At 37.1% G+C, this 19,251-nt stretch overlaps 1 protein-coding gene across 12 annotated transcripts in view; it reads right to left on the bottom strand.

Annotated features, from left to right (window-relative positions):
• ALMS1 (ALMS1 centrosome and basal body associated protein) overlaps positions 1-19,251 on the bottom strand; it is a 207,591-nt gene that overhangs the window by 86,453 nt on the left and 101,887 nt on the right. For all 12 annotated transcript variants that reach the window (XM_061155716.1, XM_061155719.1, XM_061155721.1 and 9 more), the window contains one exon: positions 4,520-6,360. In XM_061155716.1, coding sequence (XP_061011699.1) covers positions 4,520-6,360 — 1,841 coding nt within the window. The remainder of the gene's footprint in view (positions 1-4,519; positions 6,361-19,251) is intronic.

The raw sequence follows: 19,251 nt of genomic DNA, 5'->3' as shown, positions 1-19,251 counted from the left end.
CTTTTTACTCAACACAGCACTGGAAGTCCTGACCACAACGATTAGGCAAGAAAAGGAAATAAAAGGCATCCAATCACAGAGGAAGAAGTAAGCTGTCTTTCTTTGCACATGATATGATCTAACATCTAACAGAAAACCCTAGAGACTTCATTAAAAAAAATGTTAGAAATAATCAACGAATTCAGTAAAGTCACAAGATGCAAAATCAACATAGAAAAATCAGTTGTACACTAACAACAAAATATCTGAAAAGAACTGAAGAAAATCCCATTCACAATAGTAACAAATCAATAAATACCTAGAAATAAATTTAACCAAGGAGGTAAAAGATCTGTTCACTGAAAACTAAAAGACTTTGATGAAGGAAGTTGAGGAAGACACAAACAAATGGGAAGACACATGAAATGTGTTCATGAACCAGAAAAATATTGTTTAAACATCCATATTCCTCAAAGCCATCAATATACATTCAATGCAATCAATGCCATTTTTCATAGAAAGAGGAAAAACAATTCTAAAATCTGTATGGAGTCACAAAAGACCCTGAATTGCACAAGCAATTCTGAGAAAGAACAAAACTGGAGGTATCACACTTCCTGATTCCAATCTATAACACAAAGCTACAATAATCAAAACAGCATGGTACTGGCACAAAAACAGCCACACAGATCAGTGGAACAGAACAGAGAACTGTAAATAAACCCCTACATACGCATTCAACTAGTATTTTACAAGGGAGCCAAGAATACTCAGTAGAAAAACAATCTCTTCAATAAAAGGTGCTGGAAAAATTAGATAATCACATGCCAAAAAAAATGAAATTGGACTCCTATTTTAATACTAACAAATTAACTTGAAATGGGTTAAAGATTTAAACATAAGACCTGAAAACATAAGCTCCTAGTAAAAAACACAAGGAAAAACTCCTTGACCTAGGTCTTGCCAGTGGTTTTTTGGATGTAACACCAACAGCACAAGCTACAAAAGCAGAAATCAGTATGCAACTACATCAAACCCCAAATTTTCTGTACAGCAAAAAAATAGTCAACAAAATGAAAAGGCAACCTACACCGATGGACTTTTGCAGCATTATGCCAGGTGAAATAAACCAGACAGGGAAAGAGAAATACCATATATCACTTACATGTGGAACCTAAAAAAAGAGGACACAGAGTAGAATGCGGTTTACCAGTAACTGGAGGGCAGGAGAAATGGGGAGATACTGGTCCAAGAGTACAAACTTCCAGTTAGAAGATGAGTAAGTTTTGGGGATCTATGCACAGTATTGTGATGATAGTTAAAAATAATGTATTAATATAGTTGAAAGTTACTTTAGAGTATATCTTAAATTTTCTCACCACAAAAAAAGTAATGATAATTATGTGACGTGATGTAAGTGTTAGCTAACACTATCACAGTAATTATTTTGCAATGTAAGTGTATCAAATCAACACACTATAAACTTTAAACAAGGTTGCATATCAATTTTATCTCAACAAAGCTAGGGGGGATATCCTATACTCCAAAAAAGAAATAAGTATTCTTTGGGGAAATGATTAATTTCAGGGCTGTGACAGGGTACAGTAGCCAATCATGTTTTTAATTGCTAAAACTGAATCAATTTGAGTAGTACTGGATTATAATCCAAAGGATGAAATAAATGCCCTTGAGTCCATATTAATGTACATGAAAAACTAAAGGAATAAATAAATGGGAGGAATAATAGCTCTTGCTTACAGAAGAATTCCAATTAATAAATGTAGAAGGAATGAAGGAAATGATTTACTCTCTTTACAGTGGAGAATCTTGGTAGATACCACTTTGTCAAGTAATCAAGGTTAACATCATCAGTAGTTGTATATCAACTTAATGTGCTTCCTGATGAAATGCACTGAAAATGGATAACCTCAATTTAATCTTGAGACAACATCAGACAAAGCCAATCTGAAACCAAAATAACTAATTCTCTTCAAAGGTCATGAAAAATAAGGAAGTCTGAGAAACTGCCTCCAGTTTCTCCAGGAGATTAAGGAGACAGAACTGGAAGAGATTAACTAGAGAGAATGCAAAGTGAGATGGTGGGATGGATCTGAAACAGAAAAGGTTCATTTTTGGAAAAACCAGGTGAAATCCAAATTGGTCTACACATCTAATTATAATTTTGTATGGTGGAGAATTTTTTAGTTCTGGTAAATGTTTTATGGTTGTGATGTTAGGATAAGATGTTAACATAAGGGGAGGTTTAGCAAAGGGTATATTGGAAACCTCTAAAATATTCCCCCAATGGAACTTCCCTGGTGGTTCAGTGGTTAAGACTCCATGCCTCCAACGCAGGGGGTAGTCTGGAAACTAAAATCCCCCATGCCACATGGCATGGCCAAAAACAAACAAACAACCCCCCCCCCCCCCAGGTGATCTCTGCTTCCTGGTATTCATGCGTTTGAGTAATCCCTAATCCTTGAGGACTGGCCGGAAGTACTGATTCATTTCTTTCCAGTATTAGAATGTGCAGAGATGGTGAGATTCACTTCCAAGGTTAGGTCACAAAGGAAAGACTTTTGTCTTGGGCACATCTGAACTCTCACTTGCTCACTTGAGAAAAGCTTAACTGTCATAGCTGCCATGGAAGGAAGAAGCTGTTTCTGGCCAATAACCATGTGAGTAAGTTTAAAAGGACATCAGTCAAGTCTTGGGATGGGACCACAGCTGCAGCCAATACCCTGTTTGAACCCTGTGGGAGACCCGAAGCCAGAAGCACCTAGCTAAGCCATGCCTGGATCTCTGACCCACAGAAACTTTGGGGTAATATTTACTGTTTTAAGCTTCTACATTTCAGGGTAATAGGTTACACTGCAATAGATAACACAGGAACTCTACTATTTTTGCAGCTCCTCTAAGTCTAAATTTAATCTCGAAATAAAGTTTAATATTCTTAAACATTTTATGTATATATACACACACATACAGATGAGTGTGTGTATTATTTACAGATTCTGGAGTCAGACAAACTAGGTTCAAATGTCATTTTTAACAGTTAACGGTCATATAATCTGGGGCAAATCATTTAATCTAAGGTTTGTAAAACCTATAAATTGAGGTAATAGTACCTACCTATGATGATTATACTAAGTATAAAATGATATAAACATCGACTACAGTGCCTAGCATTTAGTACATTCTGCAACAAACAGCATTGTTATTAGTTCATATTTATAATCAGCTATAATTTTCTTTCTCATTCAAAGAATTCAGCTCCGATAACTTGACACTTTATCACTTACGAGTTTCAGTATTATATGCAAACTTGTCAATCTTTTAATTTCTAAACACTTTTCACACCCAAAAAGGATCTATTTATAATACTATGGAAATCAGAGATTGACCTTGTTTTTATCTGCCCCAATCCAATTCTCAGTCATTAACTTTCAGAGCTATAATGGACCTTCAAGTTTCCCACCAATCATCTATTTCTTCCCACCAATCATCTGTGTATGAGTGCCAAAGATATTAAATGACTTGTCCAAGAGCACAGTTGATAGGATAGTTTAAGTATGGCTCAGGATTTGGGAGACATGGTAATGTGGTAAAGAAGCGCTTGCTTCCATTGAACAGACTGCATTATTTGAAATAACTGTTGCTTGCTGAAAAAGCAGCAAGTCAGTGTCTCAGTTTTCCAGAGGGCAAATGAGGATACCATCACCTACCTTAAATGGTTAACAAGCATTAAATCAGGTAACATATGTAAGTCCCTCAATGCCATGACTACCACATGTGGATGTTGATTAAACATTCTTTCCCTTCTTTTCAAGGCTCGCCATTATGATCTACTACCTTCTCAACTATAAAGTAGAAACATTACACACAGAGGGTAAGTGTTCAGCCATATGGTAAAGGACTCATTAATGTAAAAGTGAATTAATGAGTCTTAAAATCAGTCTGAACAGTATAAATCTAATGCATTTATCCCTAAACTGGGTTTTCACTCCTACAATCATTGTGAAATAAGGTATCACATTAGGGACCACATTATCTTGACATACACTACTCGTGATATTAACCTTGATAACTTGGTTAAAGTGATGTCTGCCAGGAATTTTCATGGAGAAATCACCACTTTGATATTCATTTAGAGAGGAAACATGAAACAGAAACAAAGAGAAAGGGGGAGAAGGAGCACATACATGCTGCATCCCCTTCCAAAGCCTGGTCTTCAGCATATTTCCAATGTAATAAACAAGGAATTACTAAATTGTACCACTTGGTGATCAAAGATTCTTCTGAGTAATGTTTTAAAATACTTGATGTCAAGTTGTTTTCCAAGTATAAATACATTATATTACATTCAGATGTTTTCTCTTACTTAGGTGTTCATTCCTTGAAAGCTTTCTAGATTAGGCAGATAACAACCTCCCCTAAGAGAAATTATCTGCCTCTCCCCCAAGAACTTACACTTGCTTAAGTATTTTAAACCCTTTATCATAAATTTCATCAGCTTGCTTGTCATCACAATGAGACTCACCGATCTGCAGATACCGGAGTCCCTTCTGGATTGGAATATTCTTCCAAATCTGAACTGTTCACTTGTGTTTGCCTTGATGTTACTATCTGGCTATTCTGAAAAGGTATGGTTTTCAAGTCCTGGGTAATAACATTACTATCTGGAAGAGGAGACTGTACGACTTGAAAGTCCGATGAAGATTTAGGTCCTAGAAAACCTAAAGATTCTTGATTCTGTGCTACAGGTTTACTGATCAATAATTTGGAGGTTGGTTCCAATGATCTTGAAGATATAGTTTGTAGGTCAGAGTTAAACTCACTATTCATCCTTGTTTTAGTGGCAGGATCCAATGAATGATATCTTTTATCTAAGTTTCCACTATCCAACTTGGAAGGAGTCTTGGGACAAAGAGTTATACGAATACAAGAAAGTGCTTTTCTATTTGAAGGTGGAGTAGATGCAGATGTTACTACTGTACATTGACTTGGGACTGATGGGGAGACCACATCACTGAATTTGGCTTCAACATTTATCACATCAGAAATGTGTAACTTAGGCTTATGCTCATTATTCTTTTCTACTACACAATCCTGACTTTGAGGAAGGGGGGAATGGAGTTTTCTCAGGTGGTGATCTACATCTGGGGCTTTGCTTTGTTCAAAGAGTTGACGCTGCTCAAGAAAAATGGAAGAAGGAAGGTCTGAAGCTATATAATCCTGGCTCTGAGGAAGGGGAGAGTGGTTTTCTCTTAACTGATCTACATGTGGGGCTTTGCTCTGTTTAAAGAGTTCTCGCTTTTCAAGAAAAATATGACAAGGAAGATTTGGAGCTACATAATCCTGATGTTGAGGAGGGGGAGAATGGTGTTTTCTCACATGGTGATCTGCATGTGGGGCTTTGCTTTGTTCAAAGACCTCTTGTTCAATAAAAATGTGTGAAGGAAGATCTGCAGTAATAGTTACATTCTTCTCTTTTACTTCTAGTGTGGAATTTGGTCTGCCCATGCTAATGAGAGTACGATTATCAGAAAAATGAACTTCTTTGAAATTGCTATCATTTGCACTGGCAGTGGGCTTAGGAAGACTGCTTTTAAAATCTGATCTTTCTAAGGGTTTTTCTTCTTGGTAAGAATGTTCAACAGATAATTTTTGGCTTTGGCTACTATTTTCTGCTAAAATAGTCACGGCTTTATCTGGTGACTGACTAATGACTTTAAGTGACGAAGGGGAAGAGGTTCTCTGTTTTAGATCTCTAGGAGGAGTCTGCTCTTCAGTGAAACGAGAATTAACTACCCCCACAGATGGTCCAGAACACTGGCTACCTTCAGTAACACCAACCTTAAGAAAAGAGGAATCTGAAAAGCATTTAGAATGTCGGTGAGATGCGAAAGTGATGGAGGTAGTAAACTTTTTCATGGGTTCTGGGGGCAGCATTTGTGATGAAGAATGACAATCCATTTCTTCAGGTGGCAAACGAGCAGGTTCTACTAATTCTGACAGCCAAGGGTCCAACTTTTCATGAAATGGCATTCGAAGGCCCTTGCTAATTTCCAAGTCATCACTGATAAAGTTTTGAAATGGGGAATGACTTTGTAACTGCAAGGAATTCCAAACTTTGAATTGGGAGTTGTTCTGGTCCAGTGACTTGGAAAGGTTGATGTGCCTAGTTCTCCATGATGATGGGCTCCGTTGTCCTCTGACTATTTCTGAGGGTTCAGCAGATCTAAAAATACAAGGGTGGCTGTCCAATCGGGGTTGTTCAGCTGGTAGAGTTCTGAAACATCCTTTTTCATGGCTCTCGATAACAATGTGACTACAAACAGCTTCTGGCTTGCATCCTATTCCCCGTGGACTCTGTAAATCCTGGAAGATATAAACAAGCTCTTACTTGAAGTAGTCTGAATAATTACAAAAACACAACAAGAAAAAGATAGTTAACTACAGAATAAAATGGCTTATGATAACTAAGATCACACAGTTAACTTCTTCTAAAAGTTTTCACTTCAGTTACAAAAGCAAAGACTTTTGCTCACATTTTTTGTTTTAGTAACAGGGGTCTCTTACCCAAATTCTGCTGGTCACATGACTACCAAGGAGACACTCTTCTTTTGCAGCCAGATATGATCACATGACTAGGTACAAGCCAAGGGGAGGTGAGCAAAAGCAGTAAGTACAACTTCTGGATCTTGTCCTTAAAAAATCAAGTTCTTGACCTCTATTTTCTCCTACTACCACCTTCAATCATTACCATCACCGTTACTCTCTCTTTTTAATTGGAGTATAACTGCCTTACCATGTTGTTAGTTTCCGCTGTATAACAACCCATTCCCATTACTCCTGCCACATGAAAACGGTGACGTTTACAACAACCCTGGGAGGCCACGGGTAACAGTGGCTCAACTGCCCACCCAGCTTGGTTCCTCAGAAGATTTCAAGAAGCAAAGTTACTTTCTTACCCTGGACCTGAAAGAGAAATACAATTCTACCTTATCTGAGCCATTGTATTTGGGTCTCTCTGTTACAGAAACATGGCCTACAACCTAATATTTACCAATAAAAACAGGAAAAATGAATTAGTACTTCTTACTAGGGCATCTGGTCCCATCACCTCATGGGAAATAGATGGGTAAACAGTGGAAACAGTGTCAGACTTTATTTTGGGGGGCTCCAAAATCACTGCAGATGGCGATTGCAGCCATGAAATTAAAAGACGCTTACTCCTTGGAAGGAAAGTTATGACCAACCTAGACAGCATATTAAAAAGCAGAGACATTACTTTGCCAAAAAAGGTCCATATAGTCAAGGCTATGGTTTTTCCAGTGGTCATGTATGGATCTGAGAGTTGGACTGTGAAGAAAGCTGAGCGCCGAAAAATTGATACTTTTGAACTGTGGTGTTGGAGAAGACTCTTGCGAGTCCCTTGGACTGCAAGGAGATCCAACCAATCCATCCTAAAGGAGACCAGTCCTGGGTGTTTATTGGAAGGACTGATGTTGAAGCTGAAACTCCAGTACTTTGGCCACCTCATGCAAACAGCTGACTTGTTGGAAAAGACCCTGATGCCGGGAGGGATTGAGGGCAGGAGGAAAGGGGGACGACAGAGGATGAGATGGCTGGATGGCATCACTGACTCGACAGACATGAGTTTGAGTAAACTTCGGGAGTTGGTGAAGGACAGGGAGGCCTGGCATGCTACAATTCATGGGGTTGCAAAGAGTCGGACACGACTGAGTGACTGAACTGAACTGAACTAAGGTACAGGATCAGTGCCTAAATACCATAAATATTTAACACTTCTTTGAGATTTCTCTGCTTTACCTCTAAAATTATAACCTGGCATTCTATTTAATTTTAGTGCCACATGTGATTTCATATAAAAATATTTTAAATTGCATTGCCATTTCTCACATAATGGAGATGTACTTTTCCCTATTCCTCCTGCGAAGTACAACTAAAAATCCTGGACATTATATACAGAACAAAGTTAAGAAGAATCTGAAAGGTAAAGAGAAAAAAGGCAGACTGGCTAGGGACTTTGGGATCAGAGAATAGTAAGAGAGTGATCCCTGGGTTTTCTTTTTACTTCAAATATCCCAGACTTTGAGTTAAAGACAGCAACCATGAACAAAGAGCACAGAAGAATACAAAGAGCTCTAACAAAAACCTGCTCTCATGAGTTAAAAAACAAGTAAAGGTGAAGTTCGGCAAGACAGAAAACTTTTAGACAATAACTGCTCTCTTCCAGCCAAACATCACAGAAAAAATCTATGGCTTCACCCATACCCACACCAGCAAAGGCCAAGTGAGAAGCCTAAAGTTCCCTCCTTGAAAAACTCTAATGCAGAATCCCAACATCCAGGCCAACGTGGTATTAGAGATGGTCAAAAAATTATACAACTACCATATGACCCAGCAAAGCAGTAAAGACTGATGTTCATCAAAAATCTACACAGGAATGTTTATATCAGCTTTATTTGTAATAGCCAACAACTGGAAAATAATGAAGTTACCTCATTCAATCGGTATATATTTAAACAAACTGTGGTACAGTCATACCATGGAATACTACACATCAGTAAAAAATGAACAGACTATTGATATTGAATATTGTCCAGAGAATTATGCTGAGTGAGAAAAAGCCAACACTAAAAGATTGCATACAGTATTATTTCATTTATATGACATCCTTAAAGGACAAAATTATAGAAATAGAAACTAGATTAATGGTTGCCAGGGGTTAAGAATAGTGGGAATAAGACAGAAGTGGATATAGTTATTACAGGGAGACAAAAGGGACCCTTGGGGTGGTGAAAACATTAAGTATCCTGACTCTATCAATGTTATTATCCTGGTTGTAATATATTATTACATACTTGCAAGACATCTTCATTTTTGGAAACTGGGTAAAGGGTAGAGGCAATCTTTCTATATTATTTCTTACTACTTTATGTCAATCTATGATTATTTCAAAATAAAATGTTTAAATTTTTAAAAAGTCAATAAACTAAATACCACAGGACAAAACATTTTTAAAATGTGATTTTAATTCCATGGCTTCTTACTATCCTGACATTGCCACACATATCATTGGGAAATAAATGCTCCAATTTGAGAAGAATAAACTTAGTCCAGCTTCTTTAAACTGCACATGATTAGATTTATATTCATCCCCAAAGACATTTCTTTTTTCTTCCCAACAATCCATATCTTATAATTTTTTAGAATACTCCAAACCCCACAACCATCCATCACCTCCTTCAAGCTTTATAATAATTATAAACAGCTTTTCATAATAACTTTTCCATTTAAAAATTTTTTACAGCTTTGGTATTGGGCAAATCAATTTTAGTATTTTCATACAACCTTCTCCAGATATAGCCATAAGAATTTATATTACATCCCAACAATGTATCCCTTGATATGGAATAGGCTCTTAAGTGTGGACTTCCCTGGTGACCCAGTGGTTAAGATATACCTAACAGAAAATGGCTAAAATAAATGCACTTCCAATGTGGGGGACCCAGATTCAATCCCTGGTCAGGGAACTGACCCCACATGCTGCAACTAGATATCCTGCATGCCACAGCTAAGACCAGGCACAGCACACTAGCCCCCAAAAGGCTGCTGTTTTGCTCACAACCTTCTCTAATGATAAAATCATTCAGCAAACTATAAATGAAAGGGGCTTTCTCAACCAGATGAACAGCATTTACAGAAGATGCACAGCTAACATTATAGTTAATGGTGAAAGATCAGCTGCTTTTCCCTTAGGATAAAAACAACATAGTATGTACATACTTCCTCTTATAATACTGGAGGGTCTAGCCAGAGCAATCTGGAAACCAATTAAAAGAAATCAAGAAAGGAGAGGAAGAAGTAAAACCCTCTCTGCTTGCAGATGACATGATCTTCTACACAGGAAACCATAAGAAAATCAACTAGGACTAATAAACAAGTTCCTTAAAATTTAGGATATGAGTTTAACAGATAGCACTACATTTCAACACACGGTGAACAATCCAAAAATGAAATCAAACAATTCCATCTACAACAGCATAAAAATAAAATACTTAAGAATATATTTATCAAAAAAATGAAGACTATACCACAGAACACTACTGAAACAAATTATAAAAGATCAAAATAAATGGAAAACTGGCCCAATGAATTGGAAGACCTTCATATTGTTAAGTATTCCCATACTGATCTATAGATTCAAGGGAATTTCCAACAAAATGTCAGCTGGCTTTTCTTCTTTGTAAAAATTGATCCTAACATTTATGATGAATTGACAAGTAGGTTAGAAAATTCATGGGGAAAAAAGTCTTTTAAATAAACAAACAGTGCGAGGACAACTAAATATCTATGTGTAAAATAATGAATATGTACTCCATATATAAATGAATGCCATTTCAGCTACTACATATATGGATTATTTTTACATTTAAAGTTTTGATACTTTGGTACATAAAATAGGAGATGTTGGTATAACCTAACTTTCTTTTTTTTAAAGAAGTGGCAAGCAGCCTGATTCATGAGAAGTGAAGTTTCTTGGCCATGTGCAATAGCCTACCAGGCTGCTCTGTCCATGGAATTTTCCAGAGAAGAGTGTTGGAGTGGGTTGCCAATAACCTAACTTCTTCATAAGTGTTTTCCAGTTCTTTATAAATCCATTATTTTGCTAAAATAAATAAATAATGCCTCTAAGTAGACAGGCAACAAAAGTAAAACTATATGCATGCAGTTGTCTAGTTTCCCCAGCACCACATACTGAGACACTGTCTTTTCTCCATTGTATATTCTTGTCTCTTCTGTCACAGATTACAATAAATGGCCACAGGTGCATGGGTTCGTCTCTAGACTTTCTATCCTGTTCCACTAATCTATATTTCTGTTCTTGTGCCAGTACCTATAGCTTACTGTAGCTTTGCAGTATAGTCTGAAGGGAGCCTGATTTCTCCAGGTCCATTATTCTTTCTCAAGATTGCTTTCACTATTCAGGATTTTTCTGTGATTCCATACAAAGTATAAAAAAATTTGTTCTAATTCTCTGAAAAATGCCCTTGATAATGATAGGGTTGGCAGTGAATCAGAATACTCCCTAACACTATACACAAAAATAAACTAAAAAATGCTTATTCACAATCAGAAACTGTCACAGACATAGGGAACAAAGTTATGGTTCAGTTCAGTCACTCAGTCATGTCCGACTCTTTGCGACCCTATGGACTGCAGCACGCCAGGCCTCCCTGTCCATCACCAACCCCTGGGGTCTACTCAAACACATGTCCATTGAGTTGGTGATGCCATCCAACCATCTCATCCTCTGCTGTCCCCTTCTCCTCCTGTCTTCAATCTTTCCCAGCATCAGGGTCTTTTCCAATGAGTCAATTCTTCACATCAGGTGGTCAAAGTATTGGAGTTTCACCTTCAACATCAGTCCTTCCAAAGAATTTTCAGGACTGATTTCCTTTAGGATGGACTCGTTGATCTCCTTGCAGTTCAAGGGACTCTCAAGAGTCTTCTCCAACACCACAGTTCAACAGCATCAACTCTTTGGTGCTCAGCTTTCTTTATAGTCCAACTCTCAGATCCATACATGACTACTGGAAAAACCATAGCTTTGATTAGACAGACCTTTGTTGGCAAAGGAATGTCTCTGCTTTTTAATATGCTGTCCAGGTTGGTCATAACTTTTCTTCCAAGCAGCAAGCGTCTTTTAATTTCATGGCTGCAGTCACCACCTGCGGTGATTTTGGAGCTCAAGGGGGTAAATGAGTGGTGGAATGAATTGGGAGATTGGGACTAACACGAACATACTACCATGCATAAAACAGATAACTAGCGAGGACCTACTGTAGATCACAGGGGACTCCACTCACTGCTCTGTGGTGACCTGAACTGGACGGAGATCTAAGACAGAGCAGGTATGTGTATGACTGATCCACTTTGCTGTAAAGCAAGAAACTAACACAACACAGTAAGCCAACCATATGCCAACAAAAATTAATTTGAAGAAATACACCCCAAATTAAAAAATACTGGTGCAACTATAAGTGAAGGCTTCCAGGGTGTCTCAGATGGTAAAGAATCTGCCTGCAGTGCGGGAGATCTGGTTTCAATCCCTGGGTCAAGAAGAACCCCTTGGAGAAGGAAAGGCAACCCACTCCAGTATTCTTGCCTGGAGAACCCCATGGACAGAGAAGCCTGGTGGGCTACTGTTGGACACGACTGAGTGACTAACACTTTCTTTCACATTATCAGTTGAAAGACCCTTCTCCTCAAAGAAAACTAATGTTAATTTTGTTGTTTTTTTAAAGAGAAAAATTTTGATTTCTCTAATCCTAGACTAAGATTGAGAGGTACAATGTGAATCTTTCACATATAATCATTCATATTTTAGTTTTAACAACAAAGAAGTGTACAAATTTTAGTTTAAATCAATCACTACTTTCAATGGTGAAGTGTTTTACAGAAACTCAAATTAACTCTTTTGATTTACTTTAGTAGGAAAAGTAAAAACTCCAAGAGTGTTAAGTCAAAATTTAAAAGTGTATCAAAGTACACAATCAAGAGAGCTAAAAGGCAACCTACAGAAAGAGCACAAGTATTTGCAAATCATGTATATGATGATGGGTTACTGTCCAGAATATTGGGACGTCCCTATAGCTCAAATGGTAAAGAATATGCCTGCAGTGCAGGGGACCTGGGTTCGATCCCTGGATAGGGAAGAACCTCTGGAGAAGGGAATGGCAATCCACTCCAGTATTCTTGCCTGGAGAACCCCATGGACAGAGAAGCCTAGCAGGTTACAGTCTGTGGGGTTATAGAGTCGGACATGACTGAGCTACTAACACACACATCTAGAATATATAAAGAATTCTTACAACTTAAACAAAGAAACAAACAAAAACAACCCAAACCAAAAATGGGTATAGGTCTTGAATAGACATTTCTCCAACGAAGATATACAACTGGCCAACAAGTCCATGAAAAGATATTCAAATCAATAATCATCAGCAAAATGCAACTCAAAAGCACAATAAGGTATCACTTTATATCTGCAACATGGCCATTATGAAAGAAAAAAAAAAACTCAGAAAATAATAAGCGTTGCTGAGAATGTGAAAAAATTTAAATCTTTGTGCATTATTAATGTTAATGTAAAATGGCTACTAAAGAAAACTGTGTAGCAGTTCCACAAAAACTTAAAAAGTAGAGTGACCACATGATCTAGCAATTCCACTTCTGGGTCTGTACCGAAATACTTAAAAGAAGGATCTCAAGGAGATATTTTTGTATGTTCATATTCATAGCAGCTCTATTTACAACAGCCAAAAGATGGAAACAACTCAAGTGTCCACGGATGAATGAATGAATAAATAAATGTGGTACATACATACAATGAAATACTATTCAGCCTAAAAAGGAAAGATATTGTGACACATGATACAAAATGGATGAATTCTGAGGACACAATTGTCAAAGAAAGACAAATACTATATGATCCCACTTTTATGGAGCTACCTAAAGGAGTGAAATTCAGAGACAAATTATAATGGGGACTGCCAGGAGTTGGAGAAAAGGGGAGGAGGGAATGGGGGCTTATGGTTTAATGAATATAGAGTTTCAGTTTTATAAGAAGAGCTCTGAGGATTGTTTGACAACAATGTTAATACAGTTAAATACAGTCAACTGCCAGGTTAAAAACGGTTAAGATGATAAATTTTGTTATGTTTATTTCAGTACAATTTTTAAAAACAAAAATAATTTAAAATTGCCTCAAAGGGGGATCATGGACCTAGACATAATTAAAACTAAATCTCTTTGAAGATAATGTTAAACCTTTGTGACTCTCAATTATGCCATGATTTCCTAATATGACACCAAAAGCACAAGCAATAAAAGAGAATTATAAGTCAGACTTTGTAAAAAAAAACTTGTGCTTTGAAGGTCCCAACCAAGAAAGTGAAATGACAGCATATAGAATGAGAGAAAATACATGCAAACAATATATCTGATAAGAATCTAATATCAGAATATTCAATTCAACAGCGGTGGCAGTGTGGTTTAGTGGTTTAGTCACCAAGCTGTGTCCGACTCTTGCTATGCCATGGACTGTAGCCTGCCAGGCTCCTCTGTCCATGGGATTCTCCAGGCAAGAATACTGGAGTGGGTTGCCATTTCCTTCTCCAGGGCATCTTCTCGACCCAGGAATCGAACTGGTGTCTCCTGCACTGCAGGCAGATGATTTACCTGCTTAGCTATGAAGGAAGCCCACAGTAAAGAGGGAATTCAACAGTAAAGATAATTAAATTTTAAAATGGTCAAGAGATCTGAATAGAGATATTTCTGCAAAGCAGATAAACAAATGACAAGCACATGAAAAGATATCCAATATCATTAATTAATAGGAAAATAAAAAACATGATGATACTACTTCATACTCATCAGAATAACTATAATCAAAAAGACAGAAAATAGTTATGTTTAAAACATAACTATTTTCTGTCTTTTTGATTATAGTATAACAAAAACCACTACAATATTGTAAAGTAATTAGCCTCCAACTAATAAAAATAAATGAAAAAAAAAAAGGATATGGAGAAACTAAAACACTCATATACCGGTGGCAGGAATGTAAAATAGTACGGTTACTTTGAAAAACACTTTATTAGTTCCTCAAGACGTTAAACAGAGTTACCACATGTCCTGGCAATTCCACTCCTAGGTATATAGCCAAGAGGTATGAGGCACATTACCTCAATTTTCATTGCAGAACTGTTTATAACAGCCAGGACATGGGAGCAACCTAGATGCCCATCAGCAGATGAATGGATAAGAAAGCTGTGGTACATATACACAATGGAATATTATTCAGCCATTAAAAAGAACACATTTGAATCAGTTCTAATGAGGTGGATGAAAACTGGAGCCTATTATACAGAGTGAAGTAAGTCAGAAAGAAAAACACCAATACAGTATACTAATGCATATACATGGAATTTAGAAAGATGGTAACGATAACCCTACATGTGAAACAGCAAGAGAGACACAGATGTACAGAACAGTCTTTTGGACTCTGTGGGAGAAGACGAGGGTGGGATGATCTGAGAGAACAGCATTGAAACATGTATATTATCATACGTGAAACGAATCGCCAGTCCAGGTTCAGTGCATGAGACAAGTGCTCAGGGCTGGTGTACTGGGATAACCCAGAGGGATGGGATAGGGAGGGAGGTGGGAGGGGCGTTCAGGATGGGGAACACATGTACACCCATGGCTGATTCATGTCAATGTATGGCAAAAACCACTACAATATTATAAAGTAATTAGCCTCCAATTAAAATAAATAAATTTTAAAAAATGTCCAATCAAAACCTCTTCACTTATGTTTATACCAGCACCATTCACAACGGCCAAAAGTGGAACCAAATGTCTATCAACTATTGAATGGGTAAATAAAATATATCTATACAGTGGTATATTATTCAGCAATTAAAAGTACTTAAGTACTTATTCATGCTACTATGCAACATGCAGAAATCTCAAAAATGTTATGCTAAGTAAAAGAAAGCAGTCATAAAAGACCATGTATTATGGGACTGCATTTATATGAAATATCCAGAACAGGCAAATCCATAAGGAAAGATAGTAGATTATTGGTTCCAGGAATAGAGGAATGGGGGTAGAATGGTAAAAAAAAAAAAAAAAAAAAGTTCTAAAATTTAGCTATCGGATAATTCTGTAAATAAAGGAAAAAACCACTGAATTATATATTTTAAATGAGTGATTATTACTGTGTATATATAATAGTGAGATAAGCTGTTAAAAAGTAGTTTATTCTCTGTGAGTCTCTGTTTTGTAAGTTCATTTGTATTATTTCTTTTTAGATTCCACATGTAAGAGATGTCATATGATATTTCTTCTTTGTCTGACTTACTTCACTCAGTATGATAATATCTAGGTCCGTCCATGTTGTTGCAAATAGCATTATTTCATTCGTTTTAATGGCTGAGTAAGACTCTATTATATGTAGATGATACATACATACACACATTCATACACACACACACACACACACACACACACACACACACACACACGGTTGCTGGGTGGGGAAGGGTGGTTAGGGAGTTTGGGATGGACATGTACTCACTGCTATGTTTAAAATGGAAAACGAACAAGGACCTACTATGTAGCACATGGAACTCTGCTCAGGGTTGGAGGGGAGTTAGGGGAAGAATGGATTCATGTATATGTATGGCTGAGTCCCTGTGCTATCCACCTCAAACTATCACAACATTAATAATTGGTTATACCCCAATATAAAGTTAAAAAGTTTTTTTTTGAAAGTACAGTTTAGCTAATGTATGTCCTTTATGAATTTCCAGAGACTATTTCTCAATTAAAATTTCTACCTAACAGAGTTATTTGAGTTTTATCAGATTATTCTTATTGTTCAGTTTAATATCACAAATCACAGACCTCATGTAACAAACCAGAAAGAAAATAATAGTTCCTCCCTGTCACATAAAACAAACAAAACTAAACACAAACATACACATATGTACACACACACACACAGCCAGACAAACACAGTCATCTAGCACTAAAAGTAAAAAATCTACTATCTACAAACAAATGAAACATGGATTAATATTTCATGCAAAACTCCCCTGAGGAAATTTCCTCCCAGTCCAGTGGTTAGGACTCTGTGGTCTCACTGCCAAGGGCCAAGGTTCAAATCTTGTTCAGGGAACTGAGATTCCACAAGCCACATGGTGAAGACAAACAAACAAAGAAATAATTTAAAATAAAACTGGACTTTCTTGGTAATTCAGTGTTTAAGAATATGTCTCCCAATGCAGGAGACACTGGTTGATCCTTGATTCAGGAAAATTCCACATGCTGCAGGGCAACTGAACTGATGCTCTGGAGCACACCCTAGAGCCAGTGCTCAGTAACAAGAGAAGTCACTGACTCAATGGACATGAAGTTAAGCAAATTCCAGGATAACGTGGAGGACAGCAGAGTCTGGTGTGCTGCAGTCCACGGGGTCACAGAAAATCAGACAAGACTGAACAACAACAACAGCACTAAACAATCTGCATCTGCTTAAACCCATGGATGCAAAGAACAACTGTGATATTACATGTGAATTTTCAGCTGAATGGAGCCGGGGCAGGCTCCCTAACCTCCGTATTGTTCAAGGAGCAATTGTACTGTGTCTCAGGGAAACTTTTTCAGTTTACCCTGCTCAAAGTTAATTAAGCTTCTTGGATGTATGTTTTCTATCAATTTGACAAGTTTTCAACAATTACTTCATTAAATATTATTTCTGTGCCTTTTTTCTTTTCTCTCCCCCTGGGACTTCCACTATACATGTTGGTATGCTGGTGGCATCTCACGGCTCTGGTAATTTTTTTCATTCTTTCCTCTTTCTGGGTTTTCAAAGTTGACAATCTCTACTGATGCATTTTCAAATTCACTGATTCTCTGTTTGCCTGCTCAAATGTGCTACTAAAACCTGCTAGTGGATTTTTCCTTTCAGTTATTATATTTTCAGCTCCAGAATTTCAACTTGGATCCTTTTTATAATTGTTATCCCTTTTTTGACATCTCTCTTTGGTGAGATAGCTTTTTCTTGCTGGTCTTCAGTTTGTTGACCATAGCTTCTTCAGCTCTTTGAGCACATTTAAAATCTTTTTTTTTTATAATTCCTGGGCTTCCTTAGGGACAGTTTTTATTAATTACTGTTGACTTTTGAACAACTTGGATTTGAACTGTGAGGGTCCACTTATATGATTATTTTGCAACAGTAAATATCAATACTACAGTACATCATGGTCTGTGGTTGAATCCACAGATGGGGTAAAAAAAGAAATCACAGAAATGGAGAACTGAGTAAAGTTATATGGGAATTAATCCCTGCATAGTGTTACTGTAAACTGTATTTTCCCCCTGACAACATCCATATTCTATGTCTTTAAGCACATCATGATTTGTTGACAATTGGACATATCAAATATAGTGTGGCAACCCTGGATACCAGATTCTCCCCCAAGCTGGAATCTCGTGTTGTTGTTTGTTGTGGGTAATTGTTCTGTACATTCTTTGTGTGTGGCACTGAAGTCATGTTAGCTTTGCTTAACTGTCAGCTATCATCTTGACAGTTTCCATAAACATCCACAGCCAAAAAGAAGAAAAACAACTTTCCCCAGTCTGTTCTGACTTTCTCTATGTTGAAGCACTTACAGCCTGTGCAATGCAAGTCTGAAAGTTTAATCAGAGATGAAAGCTTAAGGTCTTCTTGGGCCTTTTCTGAAAATGAGTCCAGCTTTGGGCATGCACATGGCCTCAACTCCCCAGTATAAGCAGGACCTTTAAAAAGTCCTATTCCCCATGTGTCTCGTTTTTCAACAGCTTTCTCCCCAAGTTTTACAATGTTCCTCTTGTTTATCCTGTTATCCCCAGACCCAGTCTGTTACAGTCAATACTCCAGCCAAACACAGGCAGGGAAGTTGTTGCATACTCAGAAAAGCTCTTGACTGAGTGAAAGCCGCCACACTGATCCTTCAGGGAGTTATAAGACAGGCTGAAACACCTAGTAATAATTTTTTAAGAGTAAGGTTTGTATTGCACCCTCTGTAACTGTTAACCTGCATTAGGAGTGTTGTCTGTCATCTTCAAAGCTACTGTAGATGGAGGATGGTTAGGCAGGTGATTTAAGAAGCCTCAGTCAGTGTTCTATAGAACAACTGCTCTTTATTTCAGTAATCATTCCCTAGTTTTTTAAGTTCTGACTAGATTCCAGAGATCTACAAAAATTGGTTCTGATAGGTTTTGCTAGCTTGTTATTTTTGTACAGAAATGGAGCCTTGGAGTTCCCTACTTGACCATTTATGGCAACATCATTTACAAATGTATGTATGTATGTATAAAAAAAGAATATATGATCTTTGACTATGCTGACTGCTAATTTCAAATACTTTTTTTTTTAATCATATTGAGGCATTACTGGCCTATGCTAGAGAAACATTTTTAATTGGGAACAGATTTTTACTTTTAATTTTTATTCCCAACTATCTTTTTGGAACACAGTGAAATAACTACAGTTTTCCTGCTATGTAAAACATGTTTTATAAATTTCCTAAGACTGAACTATCTGCTCTGCTGGCTTAAGCTCTACTTGTTCATGATATATTATCAATACCGAATACCAAATATTAATATTTATTTTAAATATTTTTC

The sequence above is a fragment of the Dama dama genome, chromosome 11, assembly GCF_033118175.1.
Source record: "Dama dama isolate Ldn47 chromosome 11, ASM3311817v1, whole genome shotgun sequence".
NCBI classification, from domain to species: domain Eukaryota; kingdom Metazoa; phylum Chordata; class Mammalia; order Artiodactyla; family Cervidae; genus Dama; species Dama dama.
This window is presented reverse-complemented; position numbering and strand designations above follow the sequence as displayed.